This window comes from Osmia bicornis, chromosome 5, assembly GCF_907164935.1.
Source record: "Osmia bicornis bicornis chromosome 5, iOsmBic2.1, whole genome shotgun sequence".
NCBI lineage: Eukaryota > Metazoa > Arthropoda > Insecta > Hymenoptera > Megachilidae > Osmia > Osmia bicornis.
Window position 1 is genome coordinate 2,009,721 of NC_060220.1, and position 27,140 is coordinate 2,036,860.

General features: G+C 36.5%; 5 protein-coding genes across 14 annotated transcripts in view; 3 read left to right on the top strand and 2 right to left on the bottom strand.

The window, feature by feature from the left end:
- LOC114871088 (putative uncharacterized protein DDB_G0282133) overlaps positions 1–27,140 on the bottom strand; it is a 36,024-nt gene that overhangs the window by 4,640 nt on the left and 4,244 nt on the right. Inside the window, exons 2-4 of the mRNA XM_046285835.1 lie at positions 18,515–18,658; positions 5,251–5,400; positions 5,095–5,180 (exon numbers count right to left, since the gene is read on the bottom strand). The gene's annotated coding sequence lies outside the window, so the exon portion shown is untranslated. The remainder of the gene's footprint in view (positions 1–5,094; positions 5,181–5,250; positions 5,401–18,514; positions 18,659–27,140) is intronic.
- LOC114871081 (epsin-2) lies at positions 7–8,992 on the top strand. Of its 9 annotated transcripts, XM_029176540.2 has the most exons (16): positions 8–326; positions 514–656; positions 1,354–1,405; positions 2,360–2,449; positions 3,607–3,699; positions 3,777–4,035; positions 4,114–4,313; positions 4,381–4,441; positions 4,522–4,684; positions 4,757–4,886; positions 5,114–5,201; positions 5,278–5,420; positions 5,541–5,835; positions 5,909–6,085; positions 6,248–6,268; positions 6,485–6,583. In XM_029176540.2, exons 4-15 carry the CDS (start codon positions 2,426–2,428, stop codon positions 6,262–6,264), a joined length of 1,650 nt encoding a protein of 549 aa, XP_029032373.1. In that variant the 5' UTR covers positions 8–326; positions 514–656; positions 1,354–1,405; positions 2,360–2,425; the 3' UTR covers positions 6,265–6,268; positions 6,485–6,583. The 9 variants fall into 9 exon arrangements, with proteins under 9 accessions (XP_029032372.1, XP_029032373.1, XP_029032371.1 ...); XM_029176539.2 differs by lacking the exon at positions 6,248–6,268 and having other exon boundaries at positions 7–326; positions 6,447–6,583; XM_029176538.2 differs by lacking the exon at positions 6,248–6,268 and having other exon boundaries at positions 5,622–5,835; positions 6,485–8,992.
- Positions 7,308–9,624, bottom strand: LOC114871087 (protein C10). Its single transcript, XM_029176548.2, has 3 exons — positions 9,532–9,624; positions 9,281–9,457; positions 7,308–9,217 (listed from the first exon to the last, which is right to left on the bottom strand). The coding sequence occupies exons 1-3, from the start codon at positions 9,569–9,571 to the stop codon at positions 9,084–9,086; spliced, it is 351 nt and encodes a 116-aa protein (XP_029032381.1). The 5' UTR covers positions 9,572–9,624; the 3' UTR covers positions 7,308–9,083.
- Positions 10,240–11,642, top strand: LOC114871084 (nudC domain-containing protein 3). The gene is made up of 4 exons (XM_029176543.2): positions 10,240–10,337; positions 10,420–11,011; positions 11,073–11,261; positions 11,333–11,642. Exons 1-4 carry the CDS (start codon positions 10,240–10,242, stop codon positions 11,423–11,425), a joined length of 972 nt encoding a protein of 323 aa, XP_029032376.1. The 3' UTR covers positions 11,426–11,642.
- LOC114871085 lies at positions 11,806–27,130 on the top strand. 2 transcript variants are annotated; one of them, XM_029176546.2, is made up of 7 exons: positions 11,806–13,044; positions 19,863–19,986; positions 22,403–22,513; positions 22,608–22,745; positions 22,824–22,921; positions 23,199–23,364; positions 25,762–27,130. In XM_029176546.2, exons 1-7 carry the CDS (start codon positions 12,919–12,921, stop codon positions 25,863–25,865), a joined length of 867 nt encoding a protein of 288 aa, XP_029032379.1. In that variant the 5' UTR covers positions 11,806–12,918; the 3' UTR covers positions 25,866–27,130. The 2 variants fall into 2 exon arrangements, with proteins under 2 accessions (XP_029032379.1, XP_029032378.1); XM_029176545.2 differs by lacking the exon at positions 23,199–23,364 and adding an exon at positions 23,451–23,616 and having other exon boundaries at positions 11,820–13,044.

Genomic DNA, 27,140 nt, shown 5'->3' on the forward strand with positions numbered 1-27,140 from the left:
AGAGACAACTCTTCATTGACAAATTCCTTGTTTCATTGAAACATCATATAGTATGTTAACTGTTCTAGATTTTCACAGGAAAACGCATGCATACTCATTGATAAATAAAATCATTTTCGATCTGAAAAAACGCATCGCACTTTGAATTTTCATCACGAGTACTGTGAACTACGAATTAGTGGTGACGGAAATACTTTTCAGCGCCATCTTGCCTCGTAACTTCTAATTCGTCAGTACCTGTGAATGGACTTGTCATAAGTGTTTTATATTATTTTGCTTCTTATTTCGGTTAAAATTAGTGCATTAAATTTCCAGTATACATTACGGTGAGTATAACGATACACGTTAATCGACCAACAAAGTTACAGGAATGTAACGTCATTAATATGGAACTATAAGTAGTATAGTCTAGAATAAAAGAGTCCAAGTTCGACAACTCATTTCGACAGTTTAATATTTTTAGACGTGTTAATTGACAATGTGTCTTTTCATTCGTTCGTTTCTTTTGTACAGTTTTACGCTAACCAATATCTGAAGTAAATCGAACAAGTGCAGAATTACGAAGAAGTCACGCCCGAGCATGAGAAAGCACAGATAGAGTTTCGAAATTGACATATCACGTATTTTCACAGATTTAGCCTTGCACTTAAGTTGGTGTATGTATACCTATTGTGTTTGTTATATCTAGAAAATAGCTCATATATTGTCTACGATCCGTGACATTGTTTTTTTTAAATCTATTTGGAAGAAATCATTTTATATTCGTGTGGCGTATGATTGTCATTTAATGCACGCACTTAAATACGTACCTATGCGATGTCCCTATATACATAGTTAATTTAAACTTTCAAACGTCACAAGGAAGTATGCAGTAATGATCTTTTTATGTATCATAAAAAAGTGATTTACGCAATTTAAAAAAAAAAAACAGGATAGCATGTGTTCAATTATCACCTCTAATGTTTAAGGTTAAGAGTTGTAAAATAACAGCACACAAAATTTTTTAAATACAATGTTTTCATTTTGAATTATCAAATATCTTTATGATGTTATTTATTTGAGAGTTGTAGAAAATGAAGTACAAAAGAATAAATAGAAATCAATAGTTTGATAGATGTTAACAAACATATAATACCTTTTAACTGTCTCAAAGAAACCATATAATGATAATCTTGAACCAATTTAAAGTAATTCTTTTAAAATTTTACCAGATTCAGAAAATTTTTGAGATCAACATGTCGGTGTTATTTACTTTATAAGAAAAGTTGTATTATACATGAGCTATGATAAGATAAGATACAAACATAGTGGTGACATTAACTGGCAGATAATAAAGATTTCTTCACTTTTCAGTTTAATAACAAGGCTTTCTTGAGGACAAATAAATATCCTCCAATTCGTAAATGTAAGTAATTTTATTTTTTCTGATTGTTGCATGCAGCTTATTAATTTTAAAAACTAATAGTTTTAGTCAAATTTCTTTTCTTCTGATAAGGACTTTCTCTTTTAATTTCTTTTGTTAAACTGCTTGCAAGAGGTTTTACTATAAACAAAAAGTAGTTTCAATGATTTATTAAAATATTTTATATTTTCCAAATAATTACAATTTAAGCAATTTTAGTCAGTGCCGTATCGATGAAGTAAGTGTAATATTGCACAAAAACTGCAACTTTGATGTAATATCAAAATCTATTACCAAAGAGGCACTTCCTATGCTTAATTGCTTTTGGTACAAAATTCTAAACATCTTATTTAACTTTTTAATTAATTCAGAGTTATGTTTTGTTATAATTGCATTTACCTATAAAGGAATTGAGTAAGTTTATAAGTTTCTAATTTTATTTCCTTTTACAAAGTTCCTTTTTACAAGGAAAAAAAGAAAGAATTTGTAACTAATAGAATATAGAAAATAGTAATATTTTTTTTTCTAAACTTTTTTTTGTATATCCTATATTTACAACAACATTGTACATAGTTTTTAAAAGAAAGTACTTTTAGGTAAAAAAGTATTGTATATTGTATATGTATTAAACAAGAGTTGTGCCTATTTAGATTTGTAATAAAACTTAGTGATATTCTATATTGTTATACATGTGTATGTATGTTAATGAACAAATTTATATGCTTGTAAAATATATTTTATTGAAATAATAAAGAATGCAGTATTCTGTGCAATATTTATTTGCATAATATTTTGCAAAATCATAAAAGTTACATATAAAATGCACTCAGTTGATCATGTAATCATTTATGCATTAAATAAGAAATTCATTCATCATCGACAGGTAAATGTAAGAAACCTTGCTTGTTTATTTAATGAAATATCTAATAGTCTAGGATTTTATTCTGATTTGAAAAGTGTTCTGGAGTTTTCTGTATTTGTGGACAAGAAGTAGCTTCATCAGCAACACCAGCCATATTTCATATGCCAACAATGGCTATGCAGAAGGTAAATTTTCTAACTGGATACAGTTAACAAAATAACAAATGTTATTACATTACTAATCGATTGTTAGAAAATGTTTCAAAGACAAATAATGTAGATACATGTTTTATGAATCACATAATAAATAATATACAGGGTGTTATTAAAAATTATTGTGGTAGAAGTATAGAGTTTAAGACAAATCTTAGAAGTTGCATTTACAATTTGGAAATAATTGAATCAACCAGAACCATTCTAAGAATACCATCCTGTATATACAAAAGGATACAATTATAGTTTTTAGTAATCTAATTTTTGCACATATTTGAAATCATTTATGTTTTATTTTTGCAAAATTATGTAACAGTAATAAGTTATGTACATTATGCAAGTCAGTATTGCATCAAATATTATTTTAAAAAATCTTCCTAACATTAAGTTTTCTTTTTTTTTGAAAAGATAAAACAGTTCTTATTAGGAAACAATTAACGATTTCTGGTAAAAAGTTTTTTCTTAAAAAAGATTATTACAGTAGTACAAATTACTGTTTAATGTCTCTGAATATATGTAATGTTAAATGCATTAGTTTGGTTAAATCTTTTGTATCTGGAGTATATACATAGGCACATCTCTAAAGAAATTAATCTGCTTTAAAGCTTTATATACATACGTATCAAACATAAAAAAAAAACATGGTTACATTTATTCAGTTTCATTAGTTTTATTATACTTTGTTTAGCATATAATTTGCAAATTATACAATAATATCATATGTAGAACAAATGAATATCATTAAAAAGGTTTCTTTACTTTTATATCATATGCACTTTTAGTTTAAGTACTTTCATTCATTTTACTACTAACCAAATAGAAAGTAGGAATAATACATTAATTTGATAAAAAGTAGAGTAGCGTACAAGTTTTATAATGAGTTGTGTGCTTTCTTACTAATGCATATTTAGTAGCATGGCTTTAGTATGAAATGGTTGCCCATATTTATTACCAGTTTTTCTTTAAATAATTTTTTTTTGAAGTAAATGTAGCAGAACTAAGGTTTCAGCCACATTGAAAATTAGTAGCACATATGAAATCTAATTGACTATGTATGATGATAAGTATGGGCTTCTAAAAGTTGTACGAATATTACTACCTGCTTGTAATATACAGTGATAATCTTTTAGATGAGAAGACAAGGTCAGGACGTCATGCAGGTGAATTTGGCAGGTATTAGGCGAGATATTGTTAATCTCGCTCACAATTATAGTAATGCACAGGTAATTATTTTTTTTATTTTACCGCTTGATATAATTTCATTTCATTCTTCAATTAAAACTGTTGGGTATTCAAACAGAAAGCTGTACGAAAAGCCACCAGTAATGATCCTTGGGGTCCAAGTAGTACACTTATGGCAGAAATAGCTGATTTAACTTATAACGTTGTTGCTTTTACCGAAATTATGCAAATGTTATGGAAGCGATTAAACGATCATGGAAAAAATTGGCGGCACGTGTACAAAGCTTTAATCCTTTTAGAGTACCTTATTAAAACAGGCACAGAGAAAGTTGCACAGCAATGTAAAGAAAATATTTTTGCCATTCAAACTTTGAAAGGTAAATAACTCGGTGCTTTTCTTTATAAAAATTTAACATAAAACATTGTTAATCTGTATTTTATTTTTTTTTTCCTAGATTTCCAGTATATGGAAGGATCTAAGGATCAGGGGGTGTATGTCCGGGAGAAAGCAAAGCAACTAGTGGCCTTATTAAAAGATGATGAAAGACTAAGAAACGAAAGGGCTAGAGCACTGAAAGCAAAAGAGAGATTTGCACAATCAGTTAGTGGATTTGGTAGCGATGGATTAGATACTATGTCTCCTGTTAGCAGTGATGTAAGTAAAGATTAATAACCAATTCAATGGTTATCTTATTTAAAATCATACTTCTTGCACATGGTAGTTTCAGGATTGGGAACCGTGCCGTTTAGGATCTGAATCTACGGCTAGGCGTACAAGTAAACGTTGGTGCAACTTTTTTATACTACACTTTATTAATTTATTGATTTTTCGGTAATTAATAATAATGATAAACACATTACAGCTGAACTGGAAGCTGCAAGACCGCAAACGGTCGGGGAAGAAGAATTGCAGCTACAATTAGCTCTTGCAATGTCTAGAGAAGAAGCCGAACAAGAAGAACAAAGAAGACGTAGCGATGATGTTAGATTACAATTAGCTCTTAGTCAAAGTCAACAAGATTTTAAGTTAGTAAAAATCATTTTAAAGTGAGTTTCATCTGATCGAATTACTTGTCTAAAGATATGTATAAATTATAGAGCCCCGCAAACTGAAAAACAAAGTCATATGCTAGATTTATTGGATGTAAACTTGGAAGAAGCATGCGGATATAATGTAAAAACTGATCCGTGGGGCATACCGATCACAGCACCTCCGCCCAGACCTCAGGTATATAATGTTAAATAAACTTCAATTTACGTGTTCGCTTATTGCATGATAACACAATATTCCACACACTTTGCATGTTAAACAACAGTCTTTGGATTTATCTCAGTTTTATATATACAAGGTATGTCTAACTAATGTAGCAAATGTCGCAATAATGAAGCGTTATAAAACACCACAAAAAATTTTTCAAATTTATTTCGTACTTAACATGTTGTTTTATTGTTCAGCAACAAAACGATCCATGGAGTGCTCCTACAACGAGTAGTACCTCGCCTGCAATCGATCCATGGACTCCTGTTCCACCGCAAAGACCAAGTAAAATTTGTTAAAAGGAATTTTGAACGATACAAAACATCGATTTTACCGTAATTAATTTATGATTCTGTTTCAGCTGCTGCAATTGATCCGTGGCGAGCACCCCCTTCATCACCCGTGACGGTTACATCTTCACCTAGCACAGATCCTTGGTCTCCTCTACCTTCTACTACTGCTACCGCTACCACCACTACTGAAGCTGATGCAAATAAGAAACAGGTAGAGTATTCATCAGTCCTGAAAATTATTTATATCGTTTAAAAGAATATTTGAAATTATATTGTACTACACTTATTTATATTATCATCAAATTAATTTGATCATTGCAAAATTATCTAGGCTGATCGAGAAGGTATAACATCTACTTCTCCAGCTTTTAACAATTCCACTTTAACACAGAATATTGGTTTTGCGGCACAGTCGCCCCAAAATATAGGCTTTAATTTGCCTACCACTTCAAGTGCTACTTTCAATACTACTAGCAATGGCTTCAATGGTACTGGGCCTAGTCTTAACAATTTCCCTCTTGGAAATCAAAATAGTTCTGCAGCCAGTCCGCTGAACGATTTAGATGAATTTGATATAATTACTAACAGAAATAAGCCTGGATCTAGTCTTCAAACAGCAAACAACGGTATTTGTTTACTCTATTTGAATATGTTTCAACTACAATGAATAAATATTAATGTTTTTAAATGGGGCTACAGGAGATACGCTATCACCAGATCCATTCGATTTGGGAAGCATAGCCGATAATCTTCCTACGAGTACTGGAGCTGTTAAGAAAACACCGCAATCGTTCCTCGGAGAGAATTCTGCTCTTGTTAATCTTGATAATCTCGTCAGTACATCTACAATCAAACCAACAACACCTACACCCGCAGGTAATATCTTATTTATAATAATCTTCCATACGTCATTCAAAAGCAAAATGCAAATGGATAGAAGTACAAAATTATTCAAATTTTTAATCTAAAATTGCATCGAGTCCAATGAAAATAGATAATACGTCACGTTATTTGTAACACGTTTTGTCTGCAAAATAGCATTTCATTGGAAGTAAATTCGTAAGTATTTAAAAATTGATCAATAATTGCATGAGTGCATGATTCGAATATTTGACAAAATTATAGAAATTGTGTTCCCCGAATGAAACGTTGTTTTTCATCATTAAAAAGAAATAATGGTATCATTGACATTTATGTATATGATTTTCTGAAATTTTAATGACTATTATCTATTTAGTATTGGATGGCTTAAATGAAGGTTAAACAACTTTACAGCGGCCATCACATACTCAGCAAATCCGTTTGCGACGGCAACACCACCACCCCGTCCTACAATCAATCAGATTCGACAAGATCCTTGGGCAGCGAATACGACTACTACAGCAAATCCGTTCCTCTCGTAGCTTGGTGATCATTTGATAAATGTCAGTCGAAAATCAAGAGCACTGTGGTTTAAAAAAAGTATTCGAGGTTTTTAGCGGTAACCCTGTACGGTATAAGTTTCTTGCTCGTTATGAAATAACATTATTTCAAGATATAAACGAGAAACAAACGATAAACACTGTCTTGTTAAACAACTAAGTATTTATTACGCTCGTTTTAGATTTTCAAGGTAACTAATTAAATTTCTTTTAAAACTGGTCAAAGTAACAAACTAACGTCTATGATCTTAAAGCAGTGACAAGAATGGTGTGGGAAAAATACATCACGAGATAAATCTGTACAGATAAATTTTAAAAGAACGTATGTAATAGCAATATTTGCTTCTAAATAGTAACTAAAAAGTTTTCCAAACATTTCTATTCTTTTCTTAGAAGTGTTTGTGTCTACTATCATTTTAGTTATTCTTATTTTATTGCGCGTACTAATAAACGAATGGGGAACTGTCTTAAGAAAGCTAATATATAATAAATCAAATAATGAATGAAAGGAATACAAGTCGTATTTCAACTTCGAATGCTTGTACGCTCCCAAGGTATAACTAAATTTTATAAGGACTTTTTCCATATATAGTATATTTTTTAAGTACTGTTCGAATTGGTAATAAATCATTGAACAACACTTTTATTAGATTGTAGGGTATAAAGTAACATTGATGTTAAGATGATTTTCTTTGTTTTATATTCATGTACATGTTTTTCTACAGCTAATGAGATCGTGAGACTGTAATCGTAATTTGCAAAAATATATTATATCGAACAGGGTTCTTTAATTTATGTTATACGTTTATATATGACACGCAATTGATTGTGATTCGTGAAATATTCTTGTCATAGCATGCCTTTTATGACTAATACCCATCTTACGAGAAGAGATGTGTATATTAGCGATATGATAGGTCGTTTACTAACACTTCAGAATACTTGAAGATGGGACAATTGAGCAATTTTATGATCGCAAAAGTAATATATCAAACTTTAAAGTCATTACGGTAAATACCATATGTACAAGTTTAACTTCAGTTTGGAAATTTTATGCATTTAATTTGAATGGTTATTGAACATCGACTTCGTGCACTGTCAAGAACAAAGCGTAGCGTAAACTAATGTGCATTTTCTTATTAATGAAGAATTTAATCAAAGCGTTTTATTCTTTAACAGAAACATAATTTTTGATGGTAATTTTCCAGATTAGGACAGTGTCTTTATTCGTTCGACTGTCGGATTAAATGAACGATCATGATCTGATAATGAAAGGTAACGCGGAGAACCGCGTTACTTTCTTTATACACGAAACAATTTACGATTGTACCTTGATTTATAATTAAAAAAGAATTGTAAATATGTTACAGCATATCGTTCCCCGGTTGTCAAATAAGTTGCTTCTACAGCAATTCGGTTAAAATCTGAAGGGTTTTGTAACATTTTACCAATTATTTCCTGTTTTTTTTTTTTTTTTTGTCCAGGAAATATTACTCAGTTAATTATTGTATATTTTGTAAACATTTTTCAAGACTATAGTTGCAACCCTGTAAGACGGAAATGTGATTAACTATTTAACATTCTAATCATTGTATTAGTGACTTTTTTGAAGGATTAATTTATCGATAGTCGCAAATGCAAACTCGGCATTTCCATTTTAGAAATGTAAATGCATTTTACAGTTTTTATACAGAAGAAACTGTTTCCATATGTTTAACAATTGGCAAAGGGGAACTATATTTGTCTATTTGTTCTAAGTAAACCATATATGAATTGCACGATTAAAATTGTGTTAGGTAAATATTGCTTAAATAATTCCATTGTATTATTCTTCGTTAAATTAATAACTTTTCTTTCTTTATGCATTTTCAAACGTAATTGCTTATATATTTGAAATTGTATATTTAATGCGTATTTATCCAAATGTTCGCGAAATAATGAAGTTGGGTCTACATGATAAGCCTTCAATTTTCTCATCAACTTCAATTTCAGATTACATTATAGACCGACAACGATCTATTCTTATTGCTTTTATAGAAGAAAAAAAAAGAAGTATTGCATTCAATCGTTGTGCCTATCGATATACATGTAAACGTGTTATACCGTATGAAATTTGTTTCAGCTAACTAGATACATAAGATGCATTTTTTTTTTATAAACGTATTAACGAAAAGCTATTTTTCTTTTTATGTAAATGTTGTACATGCACGTTCTTCATTTTTACGCGAACAATGGAACACTGTTTAGTTTTTAGTTGGTGTAAGTGCAGAGAAAGTTTAAAGAACATTTATGAATGATTATATATTTTAGTAGAGTATATTATTATTATTATTATTATATAAATAAATGTAAAAATTTTTAATTTTTCTGATTAAATATTTAATTTGAAACGTCCTTGTATATGCTTTTTTGCAAAGATTTAAATGAACCTAACAATTGGAAATTATTTTATTCTAAAGGGATGCTTCAGTTGAAGAACTTATAGTAACTGGGGGTAGAAAATACGAGCGAACTTGACTATGTAATTGTGCTATTTCAGGATCCTCCCTTTCTAGGGCCCTAAGTAATTGTGCAAATTGCACTGTACCTGTAAGCAAATAATTAGAAAATGTCTGTGAAAAAAATTATAACTTTATAGTTAATGCCTTACCTTCTCTACCTTCTGGAAACCCATAGTTCTTAATTACATCCATTTGAATTTGTACAATAATGGGAAAAACAAACTGCATCATTTTGAGCATTTCATTCCCAGAATTTTCTTTGGCTTCTGCCAATTTCTGAATATTTTCTGGAGCATTTAATGCTGTCAAGACATCAGTTAAAACAGCTGAAAGACATTTTCTTCATCTTACATGTTTCTAAATAATCATTAAGGCTATAGCAAATTTAAGTTGAAAGTACCTTTTGCAATGTCTGGAGTAAAGGCAGGTATAGTAGTCATTGTAATAGTAGATTTTTACAAATTAAATATAGAAAAAATTAAACCCTCAATTATTATTGGATAGGTTAAAGATATACAACCTTCTCTATATAGTATTTAGGATAATTTTTATGTTATTTCGTCTTGCCAAATGAAACATTCATTATGATTTTGTTTATAGCAAGTCCATTAGCATTTTTTAAATGCCAATTTAAATCACTATTTGCAGAATGTGTCAAAACATGTAAACAATATGCACTGTCCAAGAGGGCGTTCCGTGTTAAACTTGAGTGAAATGTCATTTTATTTCGTAATATGAATTAAAAACGAACAAAAACTCCAAAATTATAGAAAGAAATATATGTGTCAGGATTCAATTTGAATCTAATGATTTCATACCTATTTTATGAGCACAAAGTATAATGTATGATTCCTAAATTTTATTAAAATAGTAATAGGTAAACAAAATTTCTGACCAGTGTTTCTCAAACAATTTATCTTCACATAACCTATTCATAAAAATAAGTTGTCAACAGACAATGAAATTGTAAATAGAGGACAATTTTTATCAAAAAACGGTAGGTAAATCAATAATCAACAAGTTACTGATAAGCAGAACAAACACTGTAGTTAAAATATTGTTAAAAACCATTGATAATAATATATAAGTACATAAAAAGATCTCTATAATGAATAGCACTCATGATCAGGAATTTTTACAAATTTTACAAGAAGAGAAAAATATAACAAACTTCTTAGATGCATTCTTTGGATTTTTGTACAGATGGTAAGTCAGTATTTTCATAAGTATACCTTCAATATTTTATTTATTTTTATTTAAAGAAACACAATTTATGATTTTATTACAGCACAGATTTTTATGTTGAATCTGGACCAGATCAAAAATTAGGTTTTCCACCTGGTACAATAGAGAAGCTTGTATTACACAGTTTAAGAAAATGGAAGAATATTTCCAAATTTGCCAGTGGAACAGACCCACCAAATACCCAAGAAGTTATTATCCAAAGTAATGATAAAGATCAAGATGAATCAATGACTATAGAAGAAGAGATTGTTGTTCCACAGGTGGATCATGAAGTAGAAATTGAAACAAGCAAAGAAAATCAAATCATAGGTATACCTACTCAGTTGCTGGAAAGGGATAGATCATCCGACAGTTACAATGGTGCAATAAGAGAAAATTATACTTGGTCCCAAACTGTCAGCGACATAGATGTGTTAGTTCAACTTCCTAGTTGTATCAAAACTGCTAAAGACTTAAGAGTACACTTGGATTCAAAAGAAATTAAAATAGAGGCAAGGACCTCGAGGGTTGAACAAAATCAAGAGGTAGAAGAATGCCGGTATTTTGTGTGGACCACAATATTCAGGGGTGAACTAAGTTTCAAAGTTAGAAAAGATGAGTCAGTATGGAGTATAGTACCTGGCCAATATATTAGTGTAAGTGGAAATGTTAAAATAATCATTAAAGAACAAAATAATTACCAAATTATTATTACAGATTCATCTTGAGAAAGCTTCCGAAAGATGGTGGGAAGCATTACTTGTTGGGGAACCAAAAATTGATTTGACTAAGATTGATTGTTCAAGGAATTTAGATGAGATGGGATCAGAAGAGCAAATGAAAGTTCAAGAGCTAATGTGGAATCATCAACAAAAGCTTCTTGGTAAACCAACTTCTGAACAAATCGTAAGTACATAAAAAAAAATACCAAAATTATCGACGTAATAAGAATTTCTAATATCAAATTGTATGTACAGAAAATGGAGAAAGTACTAAGAAAGGCGTGGGACGCAAAAGGATCTCCTTTCGAGGGTACCCCATACGATCCTTCGATAATAAACTTCAATTGATCTATACGTATCTTATTTTTGATTAATTGTTATAACTAAATCAATCAAATTGTACATGGCTAATTCTATTTAATTGCAGTTACACGTTAAAGATTTTAATTTATATATACATATATATCTGAATCTTAATTATTAACAAATTCATTTATTAAAACACATGGAGAATGTGTTTTGCAATAAATACATTATGTTAATATGTATATTTGTACAAACATAATTTCCTGTTTAATTCATTTCAATCATACACGTTCATTTCCATTTCGCGCATTTGTTCGATAACGGTTCCGTGCCTTTAAGCCCAGGCCAAACCGTGATACTTAAAATCCTATTATCCGTGAGAAAATTCCTGGCAGGTACCTGCATGTCCGTAATTTTACGAACCCGCAGGTACGCAGGTGTTTTCTCTCAGGTTCGCAGGTAGGTAATCCATTTCCACAAAGCGTTGAAAGGATAACCCACGCATTAAAGCTAATCAACGCGTTTGCAATGCTGTATCAAGGTTATCGTGCATAAAACGATAGCAGTAGCGTAGAAAGAGATCATAGAATGCAAGGAATTCCACGTTTTTCCATTGGCGTTTGCATCGAGTTTATCTCTCACCCTGTGGTGGGATTGTTTGGTAAAAGGAAGAAGGAAGGAATGCTTTATGGAAGCCAGATAGACAGCCACGGAGAACGTTGTTCTCATTTTCTGGAATTCCCTTGACTCTGGTGTCCCAACAAATTCCAGTCTTCTCATCAATTTTTCATTAAATTTCCATCAATCATCAGCATTGAGGTAACTAGGTAAGGACCAAGACGATTCTCCCCTCTATTGAAAAATTGGAATTTCTTTATTGTGTTCAAAGTGATTTGTGTATGCAGGCATTGAAATCACCCAGGTGAAGCTGGTAGAGCCTGTTTAGTAAAAGATACTAAAAATGAAAAATCATTAGCTAAGGAGCAAGATCCTAGGAAGATGAAATTTTCTGATCATTTCATAAGAGTAGACTTTAAAGACGAGAAAATATGCGTTGAGCACCGCTGAAGGTAAAACACAGGTAATATACCTGCCTGAGGCTACATCCATCCCCACCTGGAGTCCGGTTCTCTCTCCTTGGTTGGTTCTCAGCTTTTCTCCGAGCTGAGTCGAGCCGTTAGTGTCGTTGTCGTAGGAGAGAATGGTAGTAATGTGTATCGCGGAGTATCGTGGACCCTGAAGGACGTTCGTCATCGTCGATCGAGTTCTTTTTTTCAAATTCGTCCTCATCTTTGTCCGTCGACGAAAAAATCGAGGTTCAGCGATCGTGGAAGCTGGACCCGATTCGTGAACAGTTCGTGACCTGTTTCGTGAGGATCTTTTGTCACGGATGCTCGAGAAGCTCGGGGAAGACGACGACGACTACCTGTTGCCCTCCGTATCGTAGTAGCTGATAGTGGTGCGAGGTGAAGGTAACAGACGTAGGAAAAAAGGAGTCGAGGAGGAAAACTAAAGAGGAAGAAGAGGATACCAAGATGCCCTGTTCCGCGGTGACGCTGTCCCTCGCGACCATAACCGGTATCATTGCCACTGGCCTCCTAGCGATCGCCTTTTCCACGGACAACTGGCTCTACACCGAGGTCAAACGTGCCCAAATCCAGGTTCGTCGTTCGATTAATATATATTTTCATTTCATTTTTTCTTAAGCTTCGATGCTACTCCGGTGGAGAACCTCCTTTTCAGAAGAGAATGCCACGTTGTTGGTTTTTGTAGGTGATAACCCCGTTATTTACCCGTATCAATCATGGCTTTTACACTTTTTTCCATTGCATTGTGAAAATTTATAGATTAACAGTTTTCTAATATTCCATAAAATATGATCTTCTCTTCAGACATCCCTTAGGTGCAATGGTAACAATGGCCTTTCCTCCCAATTTCTATGGGAAATTGATTTTTATTATCCGCCTCGTTGATGGAAAAGATATTTTCACAGTTGGAAAACTGGTTTCTTCGTGTCATTGATTGTGTCATCCCGGATATATTCAAAGATTAATCAGAATTTTTATAACGAGTGTATCGAATATTTCTTAAATGTTGGGCAAAACATTTTAATTGGTGGAAACTGACGCAAAAGAAACATCGTTCTTGAAACACGGTTTAATTAGTAACACGTTATATGGGTGAATTACGGTAAACGTGTTCGAAACCTCGTCGATTGCATGTTCAGTGTTCCATAGCTTGTTCCCTCAATTTTCTATTCCCCCCATTTTTTTTTTAATTCTTTAAGAAACAAAGTTCCATTCAAAAAGTACGTCTTTGAAAATACAAATAGACGATTGAACAAGGAAGAAACGGTTTCAAGAGACTATTCGTGGAGTAAGACCGGAAATGGAATCTCCTCGGCTTCCTTCGTCCTTGTCACGGGTGAACGTTCGGGTCGAAGGTCAAGTTCACCCTAGAGGGCCTTGAGAATCTTCTCTGTGGAAAAGATTCTCACGAAAGTTTCATGAAATATTCCAGGAGGAAGCCGAGGTGCATTTACAGCGGACGGTACCGTTCTTCCCTGCCATTCGACCCGACTTCCATTAAAGTCTTAATCCCCGCGAAATCCTTAATAAAAAAAAAAGCGTTGCATCGCTTTTTAACTCTTTGAGACACACGATTTTAAAGAAACTAAAAATCCTAGTTGCACAGAATTTTTTGGTCAACTGAATGAAAAATTTAAATAAAATAATTTCGAGGTGGGTTAAAATATTAGGTGGGACAGTTTTTAAGCCACCTAAAGGGTTAAGAGTTCGACTGCAGAATTGGATGGAATTCACGGATCGAAACGTAGAAGCAAGATGATGGAATTTCACCACTAATCCTTTCGTTTCATTTCGGTTATTCCGTGTAGACTGTTTGAAACGATCGACATTCCGAGCCGCGCCCATTTTCAGCGCCCGTTGACTCGACGAGTTTTGCGTTTAGCGTTCGTGTAGTGCACCGGTGCAACGCAATCGTGTGTATGCACTGTCCACGATCTCCGCGTTTATGGGAATCGACGGGGATCGTAGCCGAGATTTTTCTCTTAAACAGCGCCGCGATTTCGTTGCCGAGCTGCTTTCCTTCGACTCTTTATTTGGTTACGCTAAAAGAAAAACGATCCGAGTCGCTTCCAGCGGACAACTTTCTTGCCGATTCAATAGCGAAACGGTTGGTAATAAGAAATTATTTCCAACCATCTCGCGCTGGGACCACTGTGGTAATGACCATTCGTGGTACGGGACGTTATAATAATAATAATCGAAGAGGTAACTCAGCTCTTCGATCCATTAACAATATTAAGGTTGTTAACGAATTGTAGAAACAATGTTACTAATTGGCAGGCATATTCTTGCTAGAATACTTGATCGTATGACGCAGTCAGCTTTGTTATTTTCACGAGGCTTGCGAGCGGGTTTACCTTGGCGATCGCAGCCGGCGAGCACCTATTAGAATAAAAATGCTGGCTCTCCCCATCTTCCATCGACCAACCAGAGAATCCATACGTACAGTTACGTTGCTTGCACCATCTTCCAACGAGTGAATGATTGCATTCTTCCAATGTGCAATGTCGATGAATAATTATTATTTCTTCTTGAAAACTTGCGCGAGCCTGTTTAACCCGTTCGATCTTGCCAATTGCTGGGTCAGGCTAAATTAGTGTTCACTCCGTTTACGAGTTCGTCGTGGATAACGCGATTAGAGCCGCTGGATAACACGAAGCAGGCCATCGGAACGCGTTGAAACAAAAGAATTCGCACGTCCACGGCTGGAAGACCTTGAATCCTGAGAATAAACCTTGCTTTTCGATGGTCCACTGCTCGTCGACATTCATGTGCCAGTCACGGTCCGGAGCTTCAGGTAATGTCCGATGCGACCAACTCTGGATCGTAGCGTGACTGGACCGCTAGTGTAACTCGAACTTAATCGATCATCGTGCTAGCAACTTGTTATGGACCACTTCTTTTCAAAATCTCCATTAAAACGAAAAGAAAAAGTGATTCGAAGTGTTGCATATCAATGTTACAGCAATTTGCCAGTTGTTCTCTTTCCTGCTTTTCATATTTCTTACTTAACAGCCTTGATGTAATAATTTCGTTCAACAGGAATAAAAAGGTTCGCTGCAAAACGAATTTCATTCGTTGCGAAACCGTTTGACCTCGACGGCGATACGTTTGTTCGTGACGAGGATTTTAATATAATGGTTTCAAAAATGAAAAATACTTGACCCACTGCTTGGACAAGGTAAAAGGGTATTAAATTAATTTCATTAATTTTGAGAAATGAAAGACGATTATCACCTGCGTCCTCTCTTTTCTAAAGGAACAATGACAATCGAACGTTTAAACAAGCATTACGCTGCAAGAATAACAGATAGCTATTGCAAGAACGATCGGAATGTCGTTGTCCAACAATGAACCTTTACCCTGGTACGAGTTGCGCAAATTACATGTCTCCTAGCCATTCAAATGACACTGTCCTATTAGACGGCAAGTCTCATAGACAATCGCAGGCTCGATTTATCAGCTTATTTCCCGACGCGAGGCGATGTAACGCGTGGGCCAATGTTCGCCAAGTAAATGCATCATTGTTCGAAGGTGGCATGTTACGATTATTCTTTAATCGTGAGAATATGGACGACGTTACGTCAAAATCATTGAGTAATCGAGCAACGCGAATCGCAGGCTAAGATTTCGTAAGAACCAGCTGAATTCGCTTTTTTATGATAAATATTTGTAATTTAACGATACGAGCGACGGAGTCGTATGAAAATTTAAGCATCGCTCGCGAATCAGTGATGCAGAAAAACTGAAGTATTATTAAATAGTAATGATCATGGCAGGCATGGAGGTAAATGGGTTAACGACAGGCGAATCCTGTGACATTGCACAAGTTGATTGCAACTGGTATATAATTCGTAAGAGTGCACGCGTTCATTACGGGGACGGTGGGTAAGGTATAATCGTGGTTCCATTGAAGAAATCGTGACATAACCGAACCGGAAGATCGATTCGGGGCACAAAGGAACACATAGCGTACGACACGTCCTTGCGACCAAACGTATGCAACTTGTTACACCATACTGGGAGCCCAATTATTCGACGGTTGTTCCTGAAACCTTTTTTTTCTATTTACACCTGTTCGATTTGCTCGATTATTGGAACAATCAAAAGGGCATAAAATTTGTCGTTCGACTGGAAACGTTGTGCAACGTTGAATTTATTCACGACGGTTGGTTCGCTGCGTAACAGTGTTGAAAAATCGGAATGAAAGTTGCCGGGCGCGTTTACAAAACCGAAATAATGTTCGTTACGAACGTGTTTCCGTGGTGAACGGTGAACACGTTCGTGATAAGGTGTATTAATTAATGCGTCCAGCTAGAAGGACATTGAACTCGGTACTTCTTGTAGAATCTTGATATCATGAACTGGCCAGCGATGAAAAAGAATCAGCAAAAGCAACTTGTCGGACGAAGTAACTTCGTACGCTTCCCTCCTGTTGCGATGATAAATAATTTATAAGAGGATACGAGCAATCTTTAATTATTGTATTAGGTTGTTGCGAATCAATCGGACGATTTCAAAAGGTGATCAAGTCACAACAATTATGCCTTGATCTATCTGCTGCAGATCAAGGATACTAATTTACTTTTTCTTATCATTTCTTTGCGTCGCGACGCAAAGAGCAAGTATTTATAATCGTTCGTAAATCGAGTGGAAGGGGGAAAAAATGTGATTTTCTCCTGTCGTTAGAAACGGGACATTTTCCAATTTATGTCAAGATCGTATCGGAGTTAATTTTTCAAAGAAAACTTCTACCGTCCATTATCGACCCACGCGTTGACGCACGCCACCCACGCCGGAATTTCATTCTTTATCAGTCGCAAGGTTGTTAACCTTCTATATAGTCGTCTACCATTCAGGTAACATATCAAATTTCCGTCTGAAGCTCTTGACATTCTTCCTTATCCTTGTCACCGTGCACTACCAAGGTGATAGCAACAAAGTTTGTCTATCTTTAGCGAAGGAGATTCTAATCTTCTTTGTGTATTCTGTTACATATAAGAGCAGCGTGTCAACTCGGGAAAGGAAAAGGAAGAAAGAGACAAAGACAGTTAATTAACGCACTTTCATCGCGATATGTGTCTACCAATTGTAAGGTTGTTCGATAGAGAAAGACGCTTAATTACCGCGGGATATCGCGAATTGTTTCGATGCTTTACAAGCAATTGGCCGGCGGTGGAAGGAGACTCCGTTTCTAAACGCGTCGCGATTCCCATTGAGCGCGTTTTCCTTTCTATGTCAAAGAAACCGGCGAGCCTCGACGATGTTCCCGCGCTCGAGGCGAATGGCAGTGGCGAAACAACGATGTGAAAGCAGATTCGAACGACCTGGACGAGCCTCGATCGGCCTCTTCGGCTCTTTCTTTTCTTTTTCTCGCACGTGACAAACAATTAACCTCCGTACAGGGTGTATTCCTCAATTGCAACTATCAATTGTTAGAGCTCGAAAATCATGAATACATTTTACAACTTCCAATTTTCTAATTTGCAACTTTCGATCGATCGTTAAGACCATCAAAGTGATACGTTCTCCAGAAGGAATGCTGCAGGAGGCATGGGTGTTCATCAAGGTTACGATCTTGCAACATGCACAGTGCAATTATCACTTTGTAATCAAGCAAGAACGTGGGACGTAAAATTTCTCAAGATTTTAGATTGCATTTTCTATGCATTTTCTTCCAATCAACATGCTCTCGCATAATCGCGTCCGAGCACGAAACGCCGTTTTCAAGTTAGCCAAGAGAGAAAAAGAATGTTTCCTGTGTGCACAGTTACCGGAGAAAAAGCACGAATTCCCTGATACGACGATTACAAATGATCGTGAGAAGATAAAAAAGATAAAAAGGAAGAAAAATAAATACAACTATTCAACTGTAATTATTGTTGCATTAGTATACCTACTGATGGGCATCGTTAGATGGTAGACCTTAAACACTTTGTGGAAAGGTTTCTTTCTGTTTTCGTGCGTTTCGTAGATTTCCCGCACGATGTATTACACTTTCTACGAAACGGTGTATCAGAAAATCGGCTTGTTACTTACGTACTTTCTACAAAATGGCTCCTAGACGCGTCCTGGAAACTGATGTGACGTGGCCTATGTTTCTCGAGTAATCCTTCCAAGGAATTTCCGAGCTATGCAGATGATGTAAGCGGTTTTCGAGGACGAAGGTTCGAACGGTGTAACGCGTCTGCAATTAAAATGTACAAATTATCAGAACGTGAATAATTAGCATAGTAAAATTCGCTTAAGCGGATCGGCATAGTTAACGAACGAATAACAGCAGAAGTATCGTTTTTCATCGGTAGAGAAACGACAGTGAGGAAAGGAGAAATAGAAACTTGTTTCCATGTCGGAAAGTATCCATAAAAGGATTCTCATAGTTGGGCGACGATGCAGAAGAACGGTTTTGCTATCCATCGAGCTGACATGGTTGTCGTAAGATGTAAAATTACATTTAATTTCGAGGGCGGTATGCGAAGTGTATCCCCGATCGCAAGAAAGTCCGGAACTCGAGCCGACACGGCTGAGTAAACGCGTTCTCCAAGCCTCCTTCTAAGCCTCTTGAGCCGGCTTCGTTTCTTCAGGAAGTGCACCGGCGAGAACAACACGCTTAAAATTTGTAACGCGACTGCAATTTCCTTTCCTTCCGCAATTTCCTACGCGATATCGTAAGCACGATTCAATCGCAGGATACGCACGTAACTTCCGATGAAAATTGCTTGTCTATATTCTTCCAAACTTCAAACTTTCAACTGTAGGCGTTTAAGTGGAGGGTTTCGCCTTTAGTTCGGGCAGGGGACCGCTAGGTGGCGGCGAGATGATCGGTGACAGCGTTCTCGCAAGCGGTCGCCCGGCATTTCAACACAAAATGTGGCTAAACTACTTTTCCTGTCGATTTTTCGTGATCTATCCAACGATGTAGAGGTCTTCAGGGTATTTGGGGCAGGGATCGTCAACAGACAATTTCCATTTTTCTATTTTCCAATTTGCAACTTTGAATTTTGAAACGTCGGATATCGAGTTGAAATTATCATAATGGAAAGTATGATTAAGGCGTTTGAATCGAGTAGGTCAATCACCGGTGATACATTCTACAGAAGTCGAGGAATCGTCTGAGAACGTTTCACGAATAATTTTCTGTAATTTATTCGTCCAGCCTTTTTCCAGCAACTATGAAAGACGTTTGGTTGAATTCGTAGAAGGAATTGCGATTGTCGCTTTCATACTTTCCAACGGTCATAATATTTCCATAAAACTACCATGACTAACGCTTCATCTGCATTCGAAAAAACACCCTTCTCTTTATTCCATAGAATACAATAAAGACTGTTGTAAACGTAGAAAAAGTAAAAGGATCGTGTGAATCATTAGAAAAAATGATTTTGTTGCAGCAATATGCAGCCAAGCATGCCGAGCAGAGCCACTTGGTGGAGCAAATGAACACGAAATATTATTATTACACAAGGACGCAGGGTCTCTTCAGGATATGTTATCCCAAAGAGAGGCCACCAACCGGTAAGCATAAAAAATTCTACCACGTATTAATTTTCTTAAGATGATTTTTCGAGGAAACTAGCCAAACGAGATCTTGAAAGCAGCCTGGCTATTTCTCAAGAGTTCCTGGTTCCTGATAAGCCTTTGGGAGACTTTCTACCTAACGATATCGTAATGTCGCGGGTTATCCGAGCCCCACGTAATAGGTTAAAAGTTTATAATCGACGGATCGGTTGCACGCAGGAGAAAGGAAACGTTCGAGATGAGCGTACGAGATGCTTCGGAGATGTTTCTTCAGTTTGCTCGGACAATATTGACTCGGTTAGCTTTCGTGTTTCTGTCGCATCGGGAACAATGTATCTCGAGAGATATTTACATTTAAAAAGATAAAAATCCTCGTGCGATCGCGGAGAAATTGTTCTAGAAAACAATCGGAAGCGATCTAAATGTTGGCTTTGTCGTTGAAGCATGAATACTGAATTACAGCTCGATTCTTTCGAGCATCCTGCTTTCTTCCGAGCGTTCTTTAAACGCGAAACCCAACGCCCCTTGTCGATTCTCCTAGACATTAATCGAATAACTGGACCGTTGCATCTGCGTTTCTAAATCTTTTCACTCGATCGACCGATCGTCCTTTCGCGATTCGATCAACCTTCGCGAAATGGACACCTTCCTCAACGATCCTTGAATTCGCATTTTCTCACGGGTAGACATAGGTATAAATTTTCTAAACATCGCCAGGGCGTAACGGGGATTCCAGTTTGTCCGGAAGTTTCGAGTTTCACGAACGAACCTGTATCCTTCAGGATCAAGAGCATTCCAGTCGCGCAAGGTTCAAAGATGCCGGTGCTAGAGTTTCCCCGGTGAGAAGAAAGAGTTGAATGAAGGGTTTTACCGGCGATACGGATCGAAAAATGAAACGTTGTCGAATAGAAAGTACTGAGAATTTCTCGTGGAACGAGAACAACGGTGGATGTTGTTCCCGTCCCGTCGTTTCAGAGCGGAAAACAATCGGAATGATCGATACAACCCGCGTACCGTCTTGTACCGTTCTTCGACCGCAAGTTCCTTATCGGTGCCCAATGTTCCGTTCGTTTCCGGCGTTCCGTTTCCGGCTACGTTTATCATACGTGATCGTCCGTGAGTACGCAGCGATGAAACGAGGAACTAGACGAAGAATTCGGGAAATTAGGTCTGATAACGTGACTTATGGCATATTTAAGGTGATCGCTATTGCATAGCGACAAATATTCACCGATATTCACCAGCTTCGGGCGTAATCGTGGCAGAAAATGGAGGTCAGACAGCTCGGCAAGGTATCTTGGATGGTCGGGTGAAAAATTTGAAAGAAACCAGTCCGACGACCGGTTTCGGAAGATTTTCTTCTTTTATTCGATTTTTCCGTCTGTTGTATCGACGAAAACGAGTCGGTTCCTCTTCCAATTTCGCCTAGTGTTAACCAGTCTATGTACAGTTAACTTTGAGTCAACGGTCTTCGTATGGCGCCTCATTTAGACGAAACTAGATTCGAAGAAGGTCGAGGAAACGCTTGTCACCGAGTGAATTTCAAACGTTTCAAACGGTACGGCCATTTGTACCGATCGTCAGGTGTGTTAAAAAAAAAGAATCACGCGTCGAGTAATCATTCATGTTTCATGCAGAAGTGAAAAAATTGCGGGTTCGTTAGATCGCAATTAACAGGATTGCACTTTTCTTCGACGATGCCCCTAGAAAGCGTTGGCGACGTTGGTAGAATTTATTTCTTTTCACCGATGTCTTTCGAAAGTAGTATTCCGTAGATTCGGAATGGCCAAGGAGTACCGTTGTCCATGAAAGACAAGCTGAAGAATGTAAGTACGTACGTGCACACGTGCCGTATACTTTGCAGCCGGTGATAGCTGCATTCTGGGTCGCGTGCTTTTCGGTACGCGTGTCCACCCTACTCCAGGGTTGTCACCTTTTCAACTTCGACGTTTCTTCCATTCGACAAATTGTATCACTTCGTATATCTTTCGGATACCGTGCAATTATACAAAATAGAAGTAACAAGTGATCTATCGAGCGGGAAATGTTAATTTCACTTGTCCAGGAAAAGATTTACATCGCCGATATAAATGCAGTCTTGATAAAACGTTTTATCCTGGCATGCACGTGGCGCTACAAGAATCCAAAGCCAGTTGATTTTGCAATCAACCCATTAGACACGTGCGCGTTCGTACGCATTTTAATTAATCGAAATTAGAACGTCTCCTAGACAGGCAAATTTCCATCGCCGTCCAATTAATTTACCAACGACTGACGTTGTGAAAAGTCCCTGAATCGATTGCATCGATTTTCGCAATTAATTTCCCAATCGGAATCAACCGGATCGAGTATTCGATTGAAAATATCCTCGATTTGGTATTAAATAATCCTTTCCTTTAATTCATTGTTACAGTTCAAACGTATCTAAGTCCTGTGGAGACCCACTGTATGAATATTAATTACTTCATTCCGGATGAAGAGAATTTAACAAGAGGCTTCTCGGACGATGCTATGACTCGACTTCGTACGTAGAAACATCGTGAAATGTTTATTAATACTAGTGGTCTCCTTGATGGTTACTTTCACTCTTGCTTTCTACTACTCCTTTTTTCTTCCAGACATGGGCAGATCTGTGATAGCTCTGTTTATAGTGGGATTCGTTGCGATCTTTACGGCATTCTGGACAGGTGTGGTGGGCTGTTGGAAGAGGTCACCAGGAAATATCACAGCCACCGCTATTTTAATGCTCTTAGCATGTTAGTGCTATCTATACAATTAACATATAATGCTTATTCCTTTAACGAGATAAATCAACGGTTTTTTCGGTAATTTAGGTTTGTTGAGCGCCAGTGGTATGGGACTTTGGCACGGGGTGGAGTATTATGAGAAAGAGAAGATCGTGGGAGAAGAGTATTACCAACAATGGAGCAACGTGAGTAACTTTTTCTTACATTTTTGCTTTCTTCAATTAACACTAACAGATTCGTAATCTTATTAATGTTTCCACTTGAGTTTTCAGCAAGATGAGCCAATATCAATTTCATTCCATGGCATTCATCTTTCTTCTCTCTAACAATTTCTCCACAGCAACTTTCAATTTATCCAAGCATCAACTTCGACCAAGACGTTTGAGACGAAAAGGATCCAGATGGAGGAGGAGGAGGCTGAAAGAAGTATATGTAAACGTTCACAGAGCAATTTGCCCGCAGGTTTTAAGGGACAACACGGTGCAGTGGTACGGCTGGTCGTTTTACCTCGCCTGGCTTGGGGTGGCCGCGTGTTTCGGCACGATGCTGCTGTTCCTGATCGCGGCATCCTGTCTGCGACGGGAGCATGCCCGCGAACAGGCACAGAACGTTCAATACATAATGCCAGGTGACACGATACGATCAATGCAACGACCGGACTAACATTCCTCGTATCTTTTTCTTGTTTATGTCTGCCGGAACGCGACCAACTAGGTCCTGAAGGACAACTCGCTAATCTCGTACGACTGGTCGTACGTGGTCGCTTGGGTCGGCGTCGGTTGGTCGTTGGTCAGCGCGATCTTGTTTAGCGCCGCGGCGATTTGCTTGAGGGGCGAGAGAATGCGCGAGGAGGCGATGAACATGCAGTACCTCATGCCTGGTACATATTTAACACCTTTTGCTTGCGGCACGAACCGTGTTCAGTTCACGCAGACACTTCTTCGCTTGTTTCTTAAAATACTTGGAACGATGACTGAGGATTTCAGTAAATCTCGCGTTAGCTACTTACGATTATTGCTAAATAATTCTGAAAAATTCTAAAGTGTTCGATACTTAGGAATATCGTTTGCTCGATTATCCACGCACATTTGTATCCAGCAAATCTAACTACGATTTGCACGACAGATGTTTCCACTGAAAAAGGGTCTGCGTGTACATAACGCGTTCCACTAACTTTGAACATTGGGTCGACCCCGAACATCCACTAACTCGAATCGATTCGATGGATGATAGGAATCGAGAAAAAAAACCGATTGATATAGAAGCAACGTAATCGATGATTTAACGAGCCCTCGGCGAATAGGATTATTACGTAAAGTAGAAACCGGTGTGGGCTGTGATGTAAGATTACAAGAGCACGTTCGAGTGCAACAGAAAATAACTACGCTACTTAGAAACTATCCGCGTTAAAATTGCAAATTGTAATTGAAATTAACGTTATCGATACGCATTTTCTTGATTAAATTATCGACGATCGAGAACAGCATCAAAGTCATCACAGACCATAACGAAGTTAATTGGAATGAAACGTGAAAATCTCGTTAAGAAAGTTGGATCGCTTACGACTTTCGAATTTTGCTTCTGTATCAACAAGTTCAATATTACAATTTCGACTGTAATATCATTATCACGTCGCCAGTAGAATTTCACCCCTGAATTGCGTTCGTTCAGAGTATAATTACACCCTGTAAACATTGAGTAATTACAGATATAACGGAATGAGTCCCAAACTAATCGATAATTGTGTGACATCGGGATATAAATTTAAAAAAATACCCGCTTATTTAACATTTTAATTAAACGACGAAAAAGAAACTGGTCCTTGTGTAAAAATAATACGTTGTACATACAAAAGTAGAATCGGGTAAAAAGTTGATCGATTGGATCATGATTAAGGGATAAAACCGTCGTGGGAAAAAGAATGTTCGATAATTCGTGTTCGTGAAACTCTTACTCGTTCGGCTCTGTTTCCATCATGGATTAAAGTCATTTTGTCACGCTCTAGTCCTGAAGGAAACTTTCTAGAGGGAACAATCTTCTTCGATGATCAATTACTTCCTTTAGCATCGAAACATCTCAAAGTTTTTCTTCGTCATAAAAACCAATATCGTATAAAGTTTCTAACAAAGACGGTTAATTCTTTGTTTAAAATTCTAGCACCGTAAAGAAATTCGCATTATCCTGGTAATTTTCACGAACAGAGGTGTACTAAGAATCGGAAACGTGCAAAGTCTACGGTATCTAGAGACGCGTTTTAAGTAGCCCCTTGGAAAGCGACACACTTGCCTAATTTTACTCTATTCTGCGAAGAAATATCCACGTTCGAGTATTCAACAGTCACGACGATCGATTGAATCTAATTACGTTTTATCGAACACACTTTGCCTTACAAAGAATAATCAATCTTCTCGATTATCCCGAACGCCCACCGAATAGAAACCGTTCCATTTATTTTCATTTTCCTCCGCCAACGAATCGAGTAATAATGTTTACGCGGAAGGAAATTGTTAACGATCGGGATTAGAGTAAAAAAAAACAACGCGTTCGAATGTCAAGGAAGTAAATTGATATCAAAGTTATCTTAATCTCTTCTTTTTTCTTTTTACACCTTGATAATTTTGTTCGACACGAATATGAATAATAATCAAAGCGTTTCACTCGTCTGTTAAAACTGGTATCGATGAAAGTTGTTCTTAGCCGTACATTATCCTTCCGCGTTAATAATTATTCAAAATTGCCGGTAAAAGTTGCGTTCGGGTCGAGTCGGTAAAAGTCGGGCGGGAAGTCGCTCGAAGGGTGCGCACCTAACCTAGTCTACATAGATTCGCGCCAAAAAATGTATACATTAATTTATACTTATACATAATTACAAAGAGCCCGAAAATAGTATTAATTTTATTATTACAAATAATGAAAGTTTAATGGAGCGTACGTCCCTCGATAAATTCAAATTTACCGAACCGAGCCGAACACTTTCGAACATCCACACGAACGTAGGATTAATATTTTTTATTCCTGTTTTCAGTATATCCTCAGAAGCAACAATACGCATATGCAGGCTACCCAGCACCTGCGGCATATCCTGGACCATACTACCACGGATCGCAGTACGGGCCGTATAATTATTGAAAGGGTCCCGTGTCATCTCTGTCGATAAAGGAAAGTCTCGGAGCGCGGAGCGTGAAACGTGCTCGCACTGAATAAAACGAAATCTGGCAAACGACGTTTCCCAGGGGAACGATAAAAAAACGCAACGAACGAGACAGAAAACAAAGAGTCTGAAGCTAATCATAAATTCAAACGAGCCTGCGCGATAGGAGAAAAAAAAGAAAAAAGGATAAAGGATGACCTTGGACCTCGCCCTAGACATAATTTATCATTTTTTTTTTAAATGCTACATTAAGGACATTCTTTGGTGCAAACTCGCGGATCCCACGGTCTCCGATATCCAAATTTCTCTGTCAACAGGTGTTCGTTTGAATAAAAGATTCAGTTCGAACTCGCAAAAGAGACAGTTGCTCAAAAAGTTCACGTATTAATATTTACTTAGAACTGAGATGACCTTATATACATATACATATGTATTTTTGTTCTTAAATCTGATATTTGTATTTGTATTACTCTTCGTACGTGCTGACCGTGCTAGGACAATAATAAATAGTTAATGGTAAATAGTAACAATAATGCGTATCGAGCGTGGGAGAGAATTGATCGTTTGTTGCACGTTTGATTTGGCTACGTGATCTTTCTCAGGGAAATGAAGAACGGTTTGACATTCAACATTTACCCGCTATATCGTAACGTCGAATTTTTGAATGTATCATGCGAACATGTATTGTATAAATCTCTCGTAGTGCCTTATCTTTGAGTACCTTATTTTTCTTTTAAGTTTACAACACTGCGTTATTGAATATATGTATTTCCCTTCAGGAATTTGTTATACTTCGAAAGGGTACTTGAGCGATAAGGAGAAATCGGTATACGGTGTAAAAAGTTAGCGAAACAAGAAGAAGTGTAAGGAAAAATTCGGCAGCATGGTGCAAGAGAAATATCCGTTAGTCAGATCGATGTATGTAAAAATAGGTGCATTCGCAAATATCTCGTTTCATAATAACGATTCGCGTCATCGATTCACTAGACTTTCTAACGTCATAGATTCTCTATTCTATTTTTAATAACGTCGATTTATAAGATTTCTTATTACGGTACCTTTACGTATTAATTCTTCGAGTAAATAAAGTAAATCGGACTTTTAGTATAAGTATCAAATTTTGTTTCGAAACCATTTAATGTTCCCAGAAATAGGTACTATAAAAAACCTAACCCTTTATATACTACGAACGGTGCGACGTATCATTAAAAGTTGTTTAATATATTTGGTACGTTATAAACGAGTGAATTATT

Coding starts and splice junctions, on each gene's coding strand:
- LOC114871081 (XM_029176531.2), top strand. CDS start 2,426: ATGCCAACAATGGCTATGCAGAAG. Junction 2,450..3,606: donor CAACAATGGCTATGCAGAAG/GTAAATTTTCTA, acceptor ATAATCTTTTAG/ATGAGAAGACAAGGTCAGGA. Junction 4,314..4,380: donor TGTCTCCTGTTAGCAGTGAT/GTAAGTAAAGAT, acceptor TGCACATGGTAG/TTTCAGGATTGGGAACCGTG.
- LOC114871087 (XM_029176548.2), bottom strand. CDS start 9,571: ATGACTACTATACCTGCCTTTACTCCAGACATTGCAAAAG. Junction 9,458..9,531: donor TACTCCAGACATTGCAAAAG/GTACTTTCAACT, acceptor AATGTCTTTCAG/CTGTTTTAACTGATGTCTTG. Junction 9,218..9,280: donor GTTTCCAGAAGGTAGAGAAG/GTAAGGCATTAA, acceptor ATTTGCTTACAG/GTACAGTGCAATTTGCACAA.
- LOC114871084 (XM_029176543.2), top strand. CDS start 10,240: ATGAATAGCACTCATGATCAGGAATTTTTACAAATTTTACAAGAAGAG. Junction 10,338..10,419: donor TTTGGATTTTTGTACAGATG/GTAAGTCAGTAT, acceptor ATTTTATTACAG/CACAGATTTTTATGTTGAAT. Junction 11,262..11,332: donor AACCAACTTCTGAACAAATC/GTAAGTACATAA, acceptor TTGTATGTACAG/AAAATGGAGAAAGTACTAAG.
- LOC114871085 (XM_029176546.2), top strand. CDS start 12,919: ATGCCCTGTTCCGCGGTGACGCTGTCCCTCGCGACCATAACCGGTATC. Junction 13,045..19,862: donor TCAAACGTGCCCAAATCCAG/GTTCGTCGTTCG, acceptor ATTTTGTTGCAG/CAATATGCAGCCAAGCATGC. Junction 23,365..25,761: donor CGTTCAATACATAATGCCAG/GTGACACGATAC, acceptor TCCTGTTTTCAG/TATATCCTCAGAAGCAACAA.